The following is a 17,893-nucleotide window of genomic DNA, read 5'->3' on the forward strand; positions in this document are numbered from 1 at the left end:
ACCTATCTTCAAACGACCACACACCACAACTTTCGTGTGATTAACTATAAACTCCCTAAGATCAGAACAAATTATGGGATGCAATGCTTGAGATAGAAAATTCCTAAGCTCTTAAATAAAAACAAACTGTTAGATCTAATAGAAGAATCGCTTTCTATAAAAGTGTATAAAAGAAAAATAGGTTGATATAGTTAGTTGTAACCTGTGTTACGCCTTGTTGTGTTGTCAATGCAAACGTTTGCAGGCTGCATATTATGTTACATTATTACTTCGTTACTCATGTCACTTATGTTATTTATGTTACCCTTACAGATTGACTGATATGTTACAATTTAGAATTCCCCACAGCGATCATGTTTAAGTGTGTGTTTATGCTGTTCTTTTTTAGCTATGTTGCTTCGCCGGAACACAGATTGTACAGGGGTCAGGGCCTCAGTCAAATGCATTCTAGCGCCTTTAGTCCTGATCCTTTTGGTTTTCTGTAAGAAAACTGAAAAATTTGTGAAAAAAAAGTTAGGGCTAAGTAAGGTAGGTAGTTTCGTTCGCGTCCCGTCGGCGTAATGTTGGCTTGTACACTTACATCAGAGCCAACGTCCCTTTTAGTGGCCAGTTCTGTAGCGAGATGACGGCTTATGGTTTATTTGTAGCGGCTTGGCTTATGTCTACGTGAAAAGACATCTTGGCAACACCGCCGGTCAGTACTTACTCGCAAACGTTGTTCGGATCTGTTTTGCTCTTTTTCTGAGCTACTGCGTAGTCCGCTAGACTTTTACATTGCTTCAGCCCAGTCTCGAGCCTATCTACGTTGCAGTGGTAACCTGGAACATACAAGTCGTCGTCAGTGTACAGCATATGCGATCTCTGGCAGACATCGCGAGACTTACTCTTTAGCCCCGCGCTCAAGCTGTCACACGTCCAGTTGTACTTGCTATACAGGCGGGAAGAGTAGTATTTCACATCCTGACTGTCCGGCAATGACATATGTTGTTTACCGATGTGATCGAGCTTCGCTCGTACGCATTTCTGATAGTCCTTCACACTCCTGTGAATGAAGGCAGATTATTATTTCGCTCGTGAACCTCCTTAATAGTCAACCGAGTGAAAAACGGGTAACTCACAGACAGGCTTCACGCAGCGCTTTGTCTTTAAAGTTGTTCCTAAGAGGCCGTTTGACACCGAAAAGTATAAACCCATAGCATTCTTTTAACTGTTTCACTATTTCAATCTTGTTCGTGGTATCGCTGACTCGTCCTGGTAGACAGAGAAAATGGAAGAATAATAACCACGATAAAAATAAATGCTGACCTTCTAACACGAACGCGAGAATTTTCAGAAGTCGTGTTATGAGAGCATAGTGCAGAAAAATTTCACTGGTTTCATGCATGATCATATTTCCTGCCTGATCAATACTTTGGTGATGAGGCAGCAAATATTTAGCACGATCAATATTTCGATGTATAAAGTTCACACGATGTAAGCTTCGCTTAACGAGCTGTATATACCTTCTTGTTTGCGGAAGCAAGTCCAGTTGTACTTGTTGTACGTCGCAAATGAGAAATAGGCCACCTCAGGAAGAAGGAACACTGGCGATTCCGCAGAGCACTTAGCGTTCATTTTCTCACGAACACAGTCCTGGTAAAGGAGAGTGCCCCTGCGCAAACGGAGATAAGCGAGATCAGATTACAGGGCGATACAAGGAAGTCATAAAAGGAACGCGGTACAAATGCAGGAAGCGCAGACTTCATGCACCACTCGGCGCTCGCGTGGCTGTAGTTAAGCCTGTTTGCCATTCGATACGCCTTGTCACTGCGGTTGAAGAACGACTGGGGTTATCAGCACAGGCTAACGACACTGCTTATTATTTGCCTACTTTGTTGCTGCCCGCTTTAAGCCGCACAGGTCATATCTTGCTGTAAGAGCGACTATATAGCGTCGAGTTCCGCGGCGCCCCTTTCTTACAACAAAGAATTGCCCTTACTCTGCGGCAACAAGGACAAGCAGGCGGAGACACTGTGTACAACAGACAATCGCATAATGAAAAACACACGACGAAAGGCACGTGAAATTGTCGGGCGATGTTTAACGTCACGAAACAACAAAGCGACATAAGGGTTGTGGGGTAAGCTGCCAAGTTTCGACCATCAGTGATTGGTAGTTCAACTTGCATCCATCGTTCAGTACGCGGGCGCTCCTGCACTCTATGGGAAAGTGGTGGCCGCGACCTTGTACTGAACAGCAGCACGTCACGGCTAGTGCGTCACCACTTGAAGGGCCTTCTATGTCACCACCACCATCATCATCATTATCATCAACAGCAACATATTCAATGTGCACTGCAGGACAAAGGCCTCTCCCAATGATTCCATATTTACCCTGTCTTGCGCGAGCGTTTTCATTTTATGCCTGCGGACTGCTTAATTTCACTACCCCTGCTAGCTCTCTGCCGCCCTTGGCTGTGTTTCCATCCACTGGTATCTATCCATTCCATCGATCTCACTGACCATCGGTTATTTCTCCCCGGCCTTTGGTGACCCATCCACGTCGACTCTGTTCTCTTAATGACAACAGGGATATCGGCTATACCCCCTCAGATCCACTTCGCTCTCTTCCTGTCTCTTGAAGTTACGCCTATCATTTTTCGTTCCATCGCACGCTGCGCAATCTTTAGTTTCTTCTCGAGTTTCTTTGTTACCCTCCAAGTTTCTGCACCGAATGTTAGTAATGCTAGTACGGGTAGAATGCAATGGTCGCACACTTTCCGCGTTAAGGACAGTGGTAAGTTACCGGTCATGATTTAGTGATGTCTGCCGTATGTACTCCAAGCCAACCTTATTCTTCGGTTAAGTTCGGTAAATTGATAAACTCTTGTACAGACTCTAGTGGTCCCGTTGCTAACCACGAACTCTCATTCTCTCACTAGGTCTTGTCATCTGCGTAGTAATCTCTTAACACTTCCTCGGTTAATGTGTTCAGTCTTTTTCTTTAATTAGTCGCCATCCCTGCTGAAGAACACGATGCCATTTGCAAACCGTAAGTTACTGAGATATCCGCCGTTAATCATTATACCTCCCAATCTAATCGTTTAAATATCTCTCAGCATGCAGTGAACAACCATGGAGAGATTGTATCTTCTTGCTGACCCCTTTCTTGATGGCTTTTTTTTTTTTTTTGCTATCCTTGTAGAAAAGCAGAGTAGCTGTCGAATCTTTGCAGATGTTGGCTGCGGTATTCACATACAGCACTCCTTGGCGACGCAAGGCCACCAAAAGTGCCGGTTCAGATATTGTTAAGTGCCCTAGTCCTTCCAGTTGCGTTGCAAACACAGTGCCATCAGCCTCTAAATGACAGTGCAGGAGTGCAGCGCGTTGCGCCCCTTCGTCGCGCGTGCACTGCCTGCTTTTCGTTGCTACCCTTCCTGTTTCCATTCGGCTATAAACCGCTGCTCTGCGAGTTGCACGAAATTACACTTGCATAGCTGAAGGCTACATTTACTTGCAGTTGGGCACGCCAAAAAAATCATATCTAGTTAATGCGGAAAATTCGCACGCATAGCAACAAATTCTTAAAAAAATAGAGCGTAAAAGTAAGGTACGGACATAGGCGTGCGCAGGGCTCCCCATTAGGGGGGGGGGGGCAAAGGTTCGTCGCAGCGCCCCCCACCCTACTAAGTCAATGTATGGGGCAGATTTTGCGCCCCCCCCCCCCCTGTGTGCACGCCTATGGGTACGGATGATGGTGCAAAGAAAACAAGAAGGAAAAAAAAGTCACAGAAAAAGAGACCAAAGTAAAATGAAACGCATCTAACAAGGAAACGGAAACAAGAAAACGCACTAAAAAAACCTAGCAATGTTCCCATTAAAGAAGGTATTTAAAAAAAAGCTGCTAACGTCCTGTCGTGCACGTTATTACGTGACTATTTTTATGAGCCATAAACTTACCGACATGCTTCACTAAGTTTTGATACGTCGGATATGTTAGCCGCATTTGGTATTACTTTAGTCGTCATTATTCCTTTGCAACTGATGAGCTCATTCAGGAGGCTGTTTTTGTTGCAATCGGGGTCTGTAAAAAAGGAAGAAAATGAGGTGTTTACATTAATATGACAAAGGATGACGTTGATCAGACAAAATATGCATGTATAAAAGTGAACTTGTATAGAGAACAACACGTTGGTAGTAACCAAAAAGAAAAGGTCTTTACTTTGACTCGGTTGAAAATATGCGACGACATAGGGATTTTACTCACGATTGTCGCAAGTCCATTGGTATTGCTCGTACACAGAGTAGGTGTAATTCTTCACCGCATCCAGTAGGAGCACCTGGCCTTGGTTTCCAGCACAGCTGCCCGTTATTTCCTCGTTCACACATTCTTGATATGCGTTGAGTGCACTGAGGATGCGTGAAGCGAGAACGAAATTCCGCAGTAAGTGGCGCCCGCCGGAAAAGCATGCACAGGAATGAATATCGCGGATAATCTCGGCTTACCTGCAGGCATACTGCAGTTTTTCCAGCCCGCTACCAGGGTCGGCATTGGGAATCACGTTTGTTTTTACATGGTCGCCATAACACTTTTCCAGCTGTGCCAAAAGCTCATCGCTTCGGCATGCCTGTCGTTCTGAAAAGGAGTTGCGCAGAAAGTAGTTGACGTGACTTGCAGGCAAACAGCGGCTACGAGGAATTCGTATAGAATGTTTCTTCGAATGCTATTGCTTCATCGGAGTCCAGAAGACTATGGTATATGGTTGAAAGCAGGTGAACTGCGATCTGCGACATTTTGATAAGCCGTAACGCGCTGTCGTACGTCTTTGCAGGAAAAAAGGCACGTTTCATTCGTTTATCTTACTTTGGAGAATAATGGCGAAAATAAAGCGCCTGACGCAGTGGTCACCACCAATACTTGCGATGGAATTAATATTATCTTCCACCTTGTATGCATCCAGCGGCCGCGGCGGCCGCATTTTCGATGGAGGCGAAAATGCTTGAGGCCCGTGTACTTAGATTGAGGTACACATTAAAGAACCCCAGGTGGTCTAGGTTTCCGGAGCCCGGTGTCGCTCAATCATATCGTGGTTTCGGGACGTTAAACCCCAACAATTAATATTATTACCTCGTATGCGATGAATTCCGACTGTTTATCGAGAAGCATCGGGTGCAGCGTAATTTCAAGTAGGCAAGCAATTAAAAATGCTTCACTTTCGTTCGACTTTCGTTAGGAGTGAGTAGACATAAAAGCGTGCGTGCTTTGAAAGTGAAGGCGTACGGATAGGACCATTCTTAGCGCCGGCGTTTAGCGACCTTTCGATAACGTAGTACGGCGTAGATTCCTCATGATGAAATCTGACAAAGACCGCCACAAGTTTACACAGCCCATCAGCACTGAGTACTTCAACGACACATCAATTCATCATAAATTTCAGCACATCAGCAGAAAGTTCAACAGCAGATCAACAGAAAGTCCAAGTAGGCTTTCGCCTCCACATTCTTGGAAAGTTCTAAGCATCCCCTGTAAATTTTGGTTTAGCTCGTGCCGTCTGCACACTGCTTCCTATTTCCTAATAGTGTTCATACTCAGCCACACGTACAAAGTCTTTCAGCTGCGCCATTTCATAAATCATTCGCCAGCTCCAACGTTCTGCCATTCACGCATCGTTTAGTCTTCGTGTATAAAGCATGCTATTTGCTGCTAGACTGCAGAGGTGCATAAACACTCGTCTCAGTGTATACAAATAGCCCCTTGTGTTTCATTTGGCAACCTTCCTTCCTGGTGCTGCGATAGCAGGCCTCACACAAGCTTAATGACATTGGTATTGCGTTTGTGTTAGTGCTGTTTCCAAACTCTTTTGCCTGCCTGACATCGCGTAAGCAGAGCATAACAGTGCGTACATCTCTTCATTCGCCGATTCTCCGACTCGTCGGTCGGCGCATTCCGTCGGGCGCATTGCGAGGTTCTGAGCAAACGTGCAGCCCCTAAAGCCACAATTGACAGCGGGCACGTGGAGTTTCTCAGGCGGTCAGCTTTTTGCAGGAAGCTGCTGTACTGTCTGAGAAAAATAATACCAACCTCGGCAACGTACCTTTCCTTTCAGTGCCAAACATAACCCCTTGAGTAAGGCCAGCTATCGCAACGTCAATAAGGAAGTTCGCCAGACGAAGAACAAACAATGCTTTCTACACTGAGACCAAGGCTGTTCCTGAGCTTCGTTGCCCTGCGCCTATAAAGCAGTTAAGATGCAAAGGTGGGCTAGTTAGTTGCTGGCTTGATGAAACATGGTGAAATCGGGGCTCATAACGACGGGACAAAGAGTACACGCAGGAGGAACGCCGACGTCCCGTGTGTACTCCTTCTTTGTCCCTTCGACATAAGCTCCGATTTAACTATGTTTCATCGAGGTTGTAAAGTACTTTGACCAGACTGGGCATGCCAGTGGCGGGATTGGGAAGCATGCGAATAATGCGTGCATTGGCGTAGCCGATCATATTAAGTGACAACTGTACATCGCCATCCCCAGTTTGAGCAACGCAAAATAATCCTAAGTTGTTGCGAGCAGATGACGTTAGCATAAGAAAAAAAAAGCTAGTTATCGTAATCGTGCGCAGAAAGTAATCGTGCGAAGAAAGCAGCAGTGTCACATGCACTAATAGTATTATTTCTTCCTTCAATGTGATTTGAATTTTTGCTACGCTTTTCTCATTTTGTCCCTCGGATCGGATGTCAATTATCTTGAACAGGTGTCATTTCCCGAGTTCGTTCTAAGTTGGTAGGACTTTGGAAGACATTGCCTAGAAATGGTACGTAACATTCGTGTCATTACATATTTCATCGAAAAGCTGTTGAGATATGTTTGCTTAATTAGTGTAATATTCGTCATGATTTCTAGCTGAAATAATATCCACCTCTGACCGTTATGGTTATGACGAAGTAGAATTTTGCTAGATGCTACAGGTGATTCCTAACTACTGTCAACGATTTAAAAAAATGTACTATACATATATATTCTTCGCACCACAAATAAATTGTCCTTGGAAGACTTGCGCAGGGCGCACGTTTGTTTTAGTGCTACTTGGCGCTCGTTCAGGTCAAAGAAAATATCAACAAGCCCATGGCTACGCGCTCTTGAAACGACAGTGGCAGCGTAGCTGCTTGCAATACATGGTACCGCAACTAACTTTCGCCAGAGTTTAAAAACATGCCGACGCACTTTAAATATGCCGACGCATGTTGCTCACTGTTGCATGGGGTAAGTCACACAATTTTTTTGTGTTCTGCTTAATTTCTTAGACAAGCTTAATTAACTTCTAAAGCAACAAAACTGGGAAAAAATTCTAATTAGAAAGCTGTAGATCGGTTTGCAAAACGTCCGATTAGACAGCTAACTTTCCATGTATTCATTGTTAGTGTTTTTCTCTTCCTTCGGGTACCCGCGAACTAAAAAATAATAATAAAATAAAAATAAAATAACACGGGACATGCCGCTTGCGCGCCGTAATTGCAGTGCGCAGAAACTATATGCTTCCCTCGCGGAGGTTCATGACAGCGATAAGCAGACGCAGCGGTTATCGCTTGTGCTGCCACAAGCAACAGGTTCGTCATCGCACAGCCACCACCACTGCCACTGTCCTGTCGCCTTTTAAGCCGCAACACACGTGGTCGAATGCTATGGTCGTTTGCAGGCGGAACGTTCGGGAGCACTGCAATTACGGCGCGCAAGCGGGACATGTCACGTGGTATGTTTTAGTTGTATTTCGTGGGCATCTGCAGGAAGGAAGCAGAAAACACTAATACTTCACCGATAGAAAGTTAGAAACTGTCTAATCGGACGTTGCAAACCGATCTACGACTTCTATTTCGAACTTTTTGCCCAGCTTTGTTGCTTTATAAGTTAATTAATCTTACTTAAGAAATAAAGCAGAACACAAATATACTGTGACTTACCCATGCAATTATCAACAACATGCATTTGGTCGAGTCGTCATAAAGTGCGTCGGCCTATTTCTAAATTCTGGCTGGAGTTAGCTGGAGCATACTGTATAGTATGTCTATTATACAGGGTGTCCCAAATACCACGAAGCACGATTTAAAAAAAGAGGAACGTCGTTACGCGAAGCACACCTAGTGTATATTGTTCCCAGTATACTGTAGTAGCCACTGCTAATTTTTTCGTTAATGAGGTTTAGTGAATTATTCCTTATTATTTTTCTAACTCGACGTTGTCACGTGTTATTTCTTAGTCCTTATTATGTTTCTAACTAGCGTTGTCACGTGTTATTTTTTCATATTTCGCGTGCTTTCTTTATCAGCCGGAAGAAATGACCACGTTATAATTGGTACGTTGCTGAAAACAGCGCAGTTGGATGTCGTTTGAGCATGCCTACATGTGCCTAATTGACATTTTAATGATTAGGTGAGTACTTGTCGAGTTATACACATAATTAGGACTAATTAACTAAACGTCATTAACGAAAAATTTAGTAGTGGCTACTACAGTATACTGGGAAAAGTATACACTAGGTGTGCTTCGCGTAACGACGACGTTCCTGTGCTTTGAAATCGTGCTGCGTGATATTTGGGACACCCTGTATATGCATAACTATTGCGCGGTTTAGGGTACGTATAGATAAGGCGTAAAATTGATAAGTGCATGAACGTGCTTTGGGACTTTGAGAGACCACCACTTACGGTAACGGTCTGGTCAGTGATAAAATAAAAATATTAGGCTACTGTTTCTGACGAATTGGCCTTCTCTGAGATTAAGTTTACGACCTATTTTCATGTCCCCTAACGCCGACTTAAAGGAACCGTTTCATAACAGTAAGTGAAATTATACTTCGCTGTTTATGTACTGAGAGTGCTGTCAGGAAGTACATTTGTAGCGCTTGATATTTCAGGAGAGAGATGGCCCCGTTTTGCTGGGTTAATTCATGCGCCGTGTTTCTTTCAGGGCGTCGCATGATCGGCTTACTTTTCTGATGAACCGCGTCACACGTCCACTTGTAGTTCTGCACGAGGTCATGAGTGAAGTAGTGCACCCGAGGTAGCCGCAGAACGTACGGGCTGCGTGGGCATTTTGCGTTGATGGCGGACGATATGCAGTACTTGAATTCCTGGTATCCCCTGAAAGCGACAACATCGGCGTTCAAAGGCACGTCCAAGGCAATGTCAACTGGCCGAGCAGCAGCCAACATAAGGAGGACCGGCGCCAACGTACGTGCATGCCATCTCGAGTGAAGCATTCTTGCTTGAGTTGGTTATGTACGGGAGGACCAACACATTCAAGAAGCCGAGGCATTCAGTCAAGGAGTCCATCACCTCGTTGCCGTCGCAGTTATCTGAAAAAAGGTTGCAACACAGAGCCAACCGCAGCATATCGGGAAGGTCACAGCCCTTATACATACCCTACATACAGGGCGTATCCGGAAAGCCAGGAAACTAACATATATTAATTCAGGAAAGAAGTGTTAATTTTAAGGGCTCGTTTTTCTTTGTTATACACAATATTAATGAACATTAACAGACAATAATGCCAAGTAAAGGGGATGTTATTAGTAGTAAATGTAAGGTATACGTGAAGAAAGAAAAGTGGACGAAAAGATAACTTGCCGCGAGCAGGGACCGAACCTGCGACCTTCGAATAACGCGTCCGATGCTCTACCAACCGAGCTACCGAGGCGGCCAGAGCATCGGACGCGGCGGGTAGAGCATCGGACGCGTTATTCGAAGGTCGTAGGTTCGGTCCCTGCCCGCGGCAAGTTATCTTTTCGTCCACTTTTCTTTCTTAACGCCTCACCGACACATGCCATGGCGCGCATGCATAGCTTATGCTCTCCCCTCGACTCATTCTGCCTACGAGGACATGAAATCTGCCCGAATCTGTTATATTGAGAAGGAAAATCAGTCTTATCACTCTCTCGACCAGCCCTGTATAATAATGACAGCAAGATAGTAATTCGATATTACCTGTCATCTGATGGTAACTTACCAGCCTGACCAGTATGACATGTCCAGTTGTATTTGTTGTACAAGTCTCGAACGTAGTGCAGTACATGCGGCGTCTGGGGCAGGACTTTTTGTCCGCACTTCATGCTCAGCTTCGAATTCACGCAGTCCTGGTATATGGATACAGCCCTGTCGATAATCAGAATTGCACATGAATGAAGTCGTGCTTAGTAGCACTAAGATGGCGCTCTGATCGCACTCGTACACTGCGTGTGCAACACATCGGCCGAGTTATGTACGCGGTTCACAATTCAACAAAGTGACACGCTAAATCGGCGCTTCAACAAATTTCTTATGGGCATGTATTACGTTGCCAGTTTTGCCTAATATGACAGCGGTTCCGTAGAAACTGGCATCTAAAGTCAAAATAAAACTTCTTAGTATTGGGCTTCTTACTACAACGACATATTTAACAGGCCCGGAAAAGCTTTCCCGAGCAATCATAGGATGGCCTAATGGAATATGTTGTCTCACTAATATCCTGACGCTAAAAACAACCTGCACTCTTTAGGCAGTCCTTCTGTCCCTGAACAACAATCGTCATCTAGCGTGCTCTCGCTTCCTATCACGAAAAATCGGCGCTAGCCACGTTCCTATCAAGAATGCTAGCGTCATGCTGATAACGCGCACGCCCTTCCGTGACCTGAACCCACCGGGCGCGTGGCGTTAAAGCATGGAAAGGCACGCGAGATCGACGACGATTATCGTTGTAGGAGAGACACTTACAAAAATGGATTTAGACAGTCTATATATTGTTTAAAAATGGCGGTACACCGTCTATAGACTGTCTAAATACATTTTTATAAGGGTCGAAAGACGCCCTAAATACGCATTTTCTTTTAATACCGGAGCTGTTTTAACCGGCTGTAGTCTGTCCAACGCGAACAAAATAACTTCGCGCCGCGATGACGTCACCGCGCTTTGCCAAGCAACCGGTTGCACAGCACTGCGCCTGCTTCGCTAGCCCATACACGGCTCCGCCACCAGCCCACCTGCGTGGACACTGCGCCTAACTGCTCGTGGTCGCGCCAGACGTGACGCCACGGCCAACTGCGCATGCTCTCTTTCGTTCCGTATAAAGCCGGCGCGTGGCGACGGCGCGCCAGACCCATACATGGGGAGACCGAAGAAGGTTCGCACTGCCGATGAGGAAGCCACTTACCGGGAATCGCGGCGCGCTGCCAAGCGAGACTGCTGGACTCGACTCGTTTAAAGTAGTCCACGTCTTAGTACGGCCGAAACGGCGAGAGGCGACTGTCCCAGACTCGACTAGAACAACTTAGCATAACTTCGTATAACTTGGCATTATTTGGCATTACCTAGCGTCACTTCGTATGGCCAGGACCAGCAAAGAACCGATCAGCTCCGTTGCACCTTAAGCCTTGCGCCAGTAGCGCAAAGCTACACGTGGCTTTTTTTTTTCTTTTTTAGAATTCTGGCGCAAAAAGAAATTCGACATATTCAAGTGAGTCGCAGTCAGTTATCGCGCACCAACGTGGCTGCCTCCCTCTTTTGGTAGTTGTCAGCAAATGCACGAACACCCGTGTACTTAGATTTAGGTGCACGATAAAGGAACACCAAGAGGTCAAGATTAGTCCGCGGTCCCCCACTACGGCGTGCCTAATAATCATCTGGTGGTTTCGGCGAGCAAAACACCAGAAAATAAGACATTAATACGTTAAAGTGTTTCAGGGCCCCTTTAAGATGCGGAACGTGTTTCCTTGCCTGATTTCGCAAGAGATATTGTGAGAAGCTTTTCAAGCGTCGAGGCAATTAATCTAGCAAATTCAGAAGACGCAACGAAAAAAAAATGCAACGAATACAGGTCAGCAAGAATGTATTTGCTCATCCATTTGCAAACTAAGACACTCTCAACCTCTACACGAAGCTATCTACAGCTGCAATAAGTATATAACGGAAACTGAACAATGAAACGCTTTCTCTTACATAATCTCTGATATATTAACATTTCACTCCCATGACACGCAATATATGAAACATGATCTTACCCGCAGGCTGCTCCTGTCTTCCACGTATTGACTTCTTCGGGATTTAACCCATGGACTGCCGTGTTGAGTTGCTTGGAGCAGTTTTCCAGAGGCCCAAGAACCAAAAACGGGTTACACACGGCTATTTACCAGAGGAAAAAGATGCGAATAAGTTTAGGTATTTGCAGTATAACAGAAATATCGCCGTATTTAAATCGGGTACCTTTAGGAGTGGCAGGTTCGCAAGTCCACTCGTACTTTCGGTACAACTCGTCGGTGTAGTACTTTATCAGCAGAGATTCAGTTACCTCGCTGTTATTGGCACACATTCGAATTTTTTCATTAACGCATTGCTGGTAGTGTTTCATAGACCTGAAACAACACGGATTAACGTAAATTAACAATGATACGATGCGCAAGTGCCGCGTGTACTCGAAGAACAACAAACAAAACCAAGACGAATCGAGATAGCGCACCTGCAGGCAACTTTCAGCTTTTCTGGGTCTTTCCGCGCGCCGGCGTTTGGCATGACTTTAACGTGTATGAATCCCATGCATTCCATAAGTGCTTTTGTTGCAGACTTTTCGGAGCAATGCGGTGGCTTCCTTATGTGCACAGTCGTTGGTTCAATTCGTGGCGCTAACGTCGTGGTGCTCTTTTTCCCTGGGAAGCGTGCACCGCATTAGACAGCGTGTTTTGGGATGTATGCAAACAGAACTAGGAAAAAGTGAAAAAAGGAACTTACTGCGACGGCACGTCGAGCTATACTTTGTGTACAGGCCTCCCGTGAGATCGTCCATGGTGTCCTCACTGTAGACGTTGGTGTTAGGGCATAACTGGCGCGCCGATTTCGCCACGCACGCCTGGTAATCGGCCACGGCACTAGAAAAGAGAAATTGCGCAGTTAGTTGAAGCGACAAGAAGCTCCGGTGCGAACTATATTAACTGCCGCCATATTTTTGCAAGATACAGTGGCACGTAAAAAAAAAATGTGACAGAGCAGCGCCTGCTTCTTGCAGCCTGTTAATAGAGGGACAGTAAACGTATGGCATGTTAAGGTTTGCCCTTATCTCAAAATACTGCTTCGTAATACAAGAGAGATATCCTATATCTTTGCAACCAACGCCAAAGACCTGAAATATGTCACACATGCATCCTTGGGTGCAAGGCCAACGAACGCATCGCACGCATTCCTGGTGGCGCGCATAGAAAGCTTTAGGGAAGGCGAAAGTGCAATTCCCTGAGAGGTCCTTTAAAAAAAATTGAGAGGCTACCCTAATCGTTGATTTTGGTGCATGGAAGTGGCAGTCGCACGTCAGCGTTCGTGTGCCCTGGTGTGTTCCTTGGGTTAATTTTGTATTTTGTCGCGCTGCCGAAGCTGATCTCAGAGGCCACGCAGAAAGAATCGCGCGGTTGAGAGCTGCTCTGCCAGGTGCCGCTACGATCCAAGCTGCTCACAGACACACAAAAAAGCGCTTGTTCTTTCAGTGGACTCATTCAATTAATTTTCATTATTTATCCTGATTGGCCGTTATTTTAAGTAACTTGAGCCAGAACCGTCTATTTCTAATTGAATGTCAAGAATTATTGGTGCGCGTTTATAGGCATCCATACCTTCAACGAATGGCTTCCTGAATCATGGCTCAGTTTGTTTTTTATTTCATGACCAAGGCAACTTTAACTGTAGCATACATATAGGTGACAGAGCCCACCCGCTTCGACGCCTCGTACTCGCACTTCCGTGTAAGAGCCGCAGTTTAACAAAGTGACCAGAGTTTACTGCGTTACTCACAGGCATGCGCTCTGCTGCTGCTCGTCATCTTCCGGTTTTTCCATGCTGGGCAGGACAAGCCAGGTAATGATTCCTTTGCAGCGCCTCAGTTTTTCCGTGAGCATTTTCTCGTTGCATTCTGAAACTGCACGCGGGAAAATAATGAGCCGGACTGTTCGACCGGGAGATACCGCGACAGTTCGCACCTGGCTCTCTCTCTGGATGGCACACGGAGGCGTGTTTGTTCATCACTTGGTGGAGATACTGGTCTACTGCTGAACTATTCGCAATTTGCGACGCGTTAGGAGCACACGACTCCATGATGCCAGTGTACACGCATGTTTTGTAGTCCTGAAGGCCTCTGAATGAGAGAAAAAGAAGTGGGGTGATGGGCGGCATTCTGCGAATGCATCTGAACATATAAAGTGGTGTTGCCAAGTAAACTTAACAGCTATAGCCAAATAATAGTTGCAATAATGATGAGAGTAAATGCTTAGGTTGAATTACATTCACACGCTTCAAATAAGGCCGTCAAGCAAGGTTCAGAAAATCAATTAAAATAATGATAAATAAAACTGTGTTAAGTAAGCCTCACACACTGGACTACTGTTATCACGCACCATAGATGCCACAATGAACAGTACATATGCCGTAAGGCATATATGCAGGCATACCGTATGCACTTTGTTGATGTTGTGGCTGATGACGATGAAGAATCATGTCTGAGCTCTGTGTAACGGGTGGGAAGCTTTAAGCCACCCAGTTGTTGCGCAATTCGCAGTGTGTGACACCTGGTGTTATTTTGCTCTACTACTACGCTATATTATGTCTGTTAACGTGATTCCTAGCCCGACATGACGCCTGTATATGGTCTCTTTGCGAACGAGTTTCAAGAGCTGGCGTGTGTCTGTGATAGAATACTCGACTGCCACGCAGAGTGCCTGGGTTCAAATCACGCTTTAGGCCTGTTTTTTTTTAAATGCAAAGCATTTCTTACCGAACTTCTGCGAGTTTGAGCGTATCTATCTATCTATCTATCTATCTATCTATCTATCTATCTATCTATCTATCTATCTATCTATCTATCTATCTATCTATCTATCTATCTATCTATCTATCTATCTATCTATCTATCTATCTATCTATCTATCTATCTATCTATCTATCTATCTATCTATCTATCTATCTATCTATCTATCTATCTATCATCTATCTACTATCTAGCTAGCTATCTATCTCACTATCTATACTATATATCTATCGTCGTATCTACTATCTATCTATCTATCTATCTATCTATCTATCTATCTATCATCTATCTATCTAGCCGACTACGACTTCGTGCTCTCCTGGCCGTTTCGTTAATCGGAATGTATACCAAAATTTGTATGGAATAACATGACCGTTATTACGAACATAAATGACAGGTCATAACACGAAAATCATGACACGCATTGGCATGAACAGCATGATTTGCATTCCACGGCCCTTGGTCTCTGCGGCCATTCCGTTGATTTCATATATACCAAAACTGGTATGACGTGGACAAGAGTTCATGGCGAACATATTGACAGGTCCTAACGTGCAAATCATGACACGCATGTCATGTACGGCATGATTTACATGACATGGTCTCGGGGCGCTCGCGGCCGTTTAAATGAATGGATATATACGAAAACTGGTATGACGAGACATTTTGACATGACGAACATAACTGACACGTGGTAACATGAAAATCATGACACGCGTGTCATGCACGTCATGATTTACATGCCACGCTCATGACGCACTCGCGGCCGTTTCGCTAGGTTGATATACACCAAAATTGGTATTGCGCGATGTGACTGTATGAAGAACATGAATAACAGGTGGTAACATGAAAACCATGACATGCATGTCATGATTTACATGCCACGCTCATGGTGCATTCGCGGACGTTTCGCGGGCTTGATACACACCAAAATTGGTATTGCACGACGCGACTGTATGACGAACGTAAAAAGAGGTGTTAACATGAAAACCATGACATGCATGTCATGTACGACATGATTTACATGCCACGCTCATGGTGCGCTCGCGGCCGTTTCGCTAAATTGATATGCACAAAAATTGGGATTGCGCGATGTGAATGTATCAAGAACATGAATAACAGGTGGTAACATGAAAACCATGACATGCATGTCATGATTTACATGCCACGCTCATGGTGCATTCGCGGACGTTTCACTAGCTTGATATACACCAAAATTGGCATTGCGTGACGCCAATGTATGCCGAACGTAAATGACAGGTGGTAACATGAAAACCATGACATGCATGTCATGTATGGCATGATTTACATGCCACGCTCATGGTGGACTCGCGGCTATTTCGCTCGTTTGATATACACCAAAATTGGTATTGTGCGATGTGACTGTATGATGAACATAAATGACAGGTCCTAACATGCGAATTATGTTATGCATGTCATGTACGGTATGATTTACATGACACTGTTGTGGTGCGCTTCCGGCCGTTTAGATAACTGGATATATACCAAAATTGGTATTGCATAACAGGAGTGCGTGATGAACATAAATCACCGGTCATGCAGTGTATATACCAGAATATACGTTTCATTGGCATGGTGTATACCGCATTGTGCATGCACGCGTGCATGGCAAGCATGCGATATATGGTGAACTAGATGCCATGGCATGAATGATTTCATTCGGCTCAAAAATAAACAAAGCGATGTATGCAGCTCTTTGCTGGCTGCTTCGCATTACATCGATTCCCACAGTGCGTGGGATCTGCCGGATTTTTTTTTTATTGTGCGCAATAGCTGTCACGGACAGCGGCGGCGGCGGTGGCGGCGTACAATTACGCGACTAAAATCATCTGTTGTGATCTCATAGCAGCTTTCGCTGTAAAGGAATCGAACTTTCACTTACTGGCATGAATCCTGCATTGAAAATGATAAGGCCGCGTTCGGTTTGACAACGAAGTCAATGAACCCTCTACATTCCTTCAGCTTATCCGTCAGAATTTCAGCAGTGCAGCCTGAAAGTGAGAAAATGCGGTGTTCTTCTAAGTAACAAAGCCCTATATGACACATAGTTCGTAGTGTTTTGTCAGAGGTCCGCTTACTGCTTTCTGGTATCTTGACACATGCCCACGAATATTTGTTGTAGTATTGTATCATATACTTTAGCACTTCAGAGTTCTGCGCAAAGACAATTCCATCTCCACAGACACCCTTAATCGACTGCATCAAGCAGGTTTCGTAGCTTTTCAAGTGCCTGCGAACAGAAATGTCATGTTAGACATTTATCCGTTCTCGCATTCAGATAAAGAGGCAAGGCGGAAAGCGGTCACTCACCGACACGTCTCCGCGACCTCCGCAGCCGGATGAAAGACTGACACATCTTTTGGCACCAAGACATCGATGACGCCAGCGCATTCTACCAGGCTTTTCTCTATCTTGGCATTGCAGGCTGAACCTAACGTGAATGAGGAAAAAAAAAAAGAGCGCCGTAACAGCGAGATCACCACTTTCGCAACCGAGCGGACTAACCTGACGTGATTCCCAGCTTGCACGTCCATCTGTAGTCTTCGTACACGTTAATTAACTGCTTGAGTTCGCCCGCTTGCATGATTTTGTCGTATTTCAGGCACGACGACGGTATCTTGGAATTGATACACTGCTTGAATAGGTTGTTATTCCTAGCGAAGAGACATCCCCGACACATTAATCCCATCGCAACGCGTCAAGAAAGGCAAAGACGAACTTACTTGCATGCAGTCTTCAGAAAGGCGACGAGTGTTTTATCTTTCGCGAATGGTTGAACTTTGACTTTAATAAAACCGAGACACTCCTTTGCTCTTTCGTGGAGATATTTTGCCTCGCATTTAGGGGACACCTCAAACACAGGCTTCGCTAAAGGAAAGAAAAAAAAAAGTCATATTGTAGCAGATGTAAGGAACTCTGGTCGTTCAACTGCCGTCGCATGGTGCATGCGGCTTGATTACAGAATGCAGAAAGGTAGTACTAAGCAAGAATAAAGGAATGTGTTGTTTGGTACGTTTACATAATGACTGCGGTGGTGTAAAAGCACCAGCGGCGTAGTCAGAATTTTTTTTCGCGGGGTGAGCGGGGAGG

At 45.0% G+C, this 17,893-nt stretch overlaps 1 protein-coding gene across 1 annotated transcript; it reads right to left on the reverse strand.

The window, feature by feature from the left end:
- Nucleotides 1–702: 702 nt before the first annotated feature.
- LOC125757277 (uncharacterized) lies at nucleotides 703–17,387 on the reverse strand. The gene is made up of 20 exons (XM_049412716.1): nucleotides 17,309–17,387; nucleotides 17,114–17,234; nucleotides 16,882–17,033; nucleotides 16,686–16,794; nucleotides 13,959–14,113; nucleotides 13,774–13,897; nucleotides 12,727–12,863; nucleotides 12,458–12,644; nucleotides 12,205–12,353; nucleotides 12,003–12,123; nucleotides 9,977–10,122; nucleotides 9,206–9,326; nucleotides 8,960–9,111; nucleotides 4,485–4,614; nucleotides 4,246–4,388; nucleotides 3,939–4,062; nucleotides 1,503–1,651; nucleotides 1,119–1,251; nucleotides 885–1,042; nucleotides 703–818 (listed from the first exon to the last, which is right to left on the reverse strand). Exons 1-20 carry the CDS (start codon nucleotides 17,385–17,387, stop codon nucleotides 703–705), a joined length of 2,706 nt encoding a protein of 901 aa, XP_049268673.1.
- Between the last annotated feature and the right edge of the window lie 506 nt (nucleotides 17,388–17,893).

The sequence above is a fragment of the Rhipicephalus sanguineus genome, chromosome 1 (assembly GCF_013339695.2).
Source record: "Rhipicephalus sanguineus isolate Rsan-2018 chromosome 1, BIME_Rsan_1.4, whole genome shotgun sequence".
NCBI classification, from domain to species: Eukaryota; Metazoa; Arthropoda; class Arachnida; order Ixodida; family Ixodidae; genus Rhipicephalus; species Rhipicephalus sanguineus.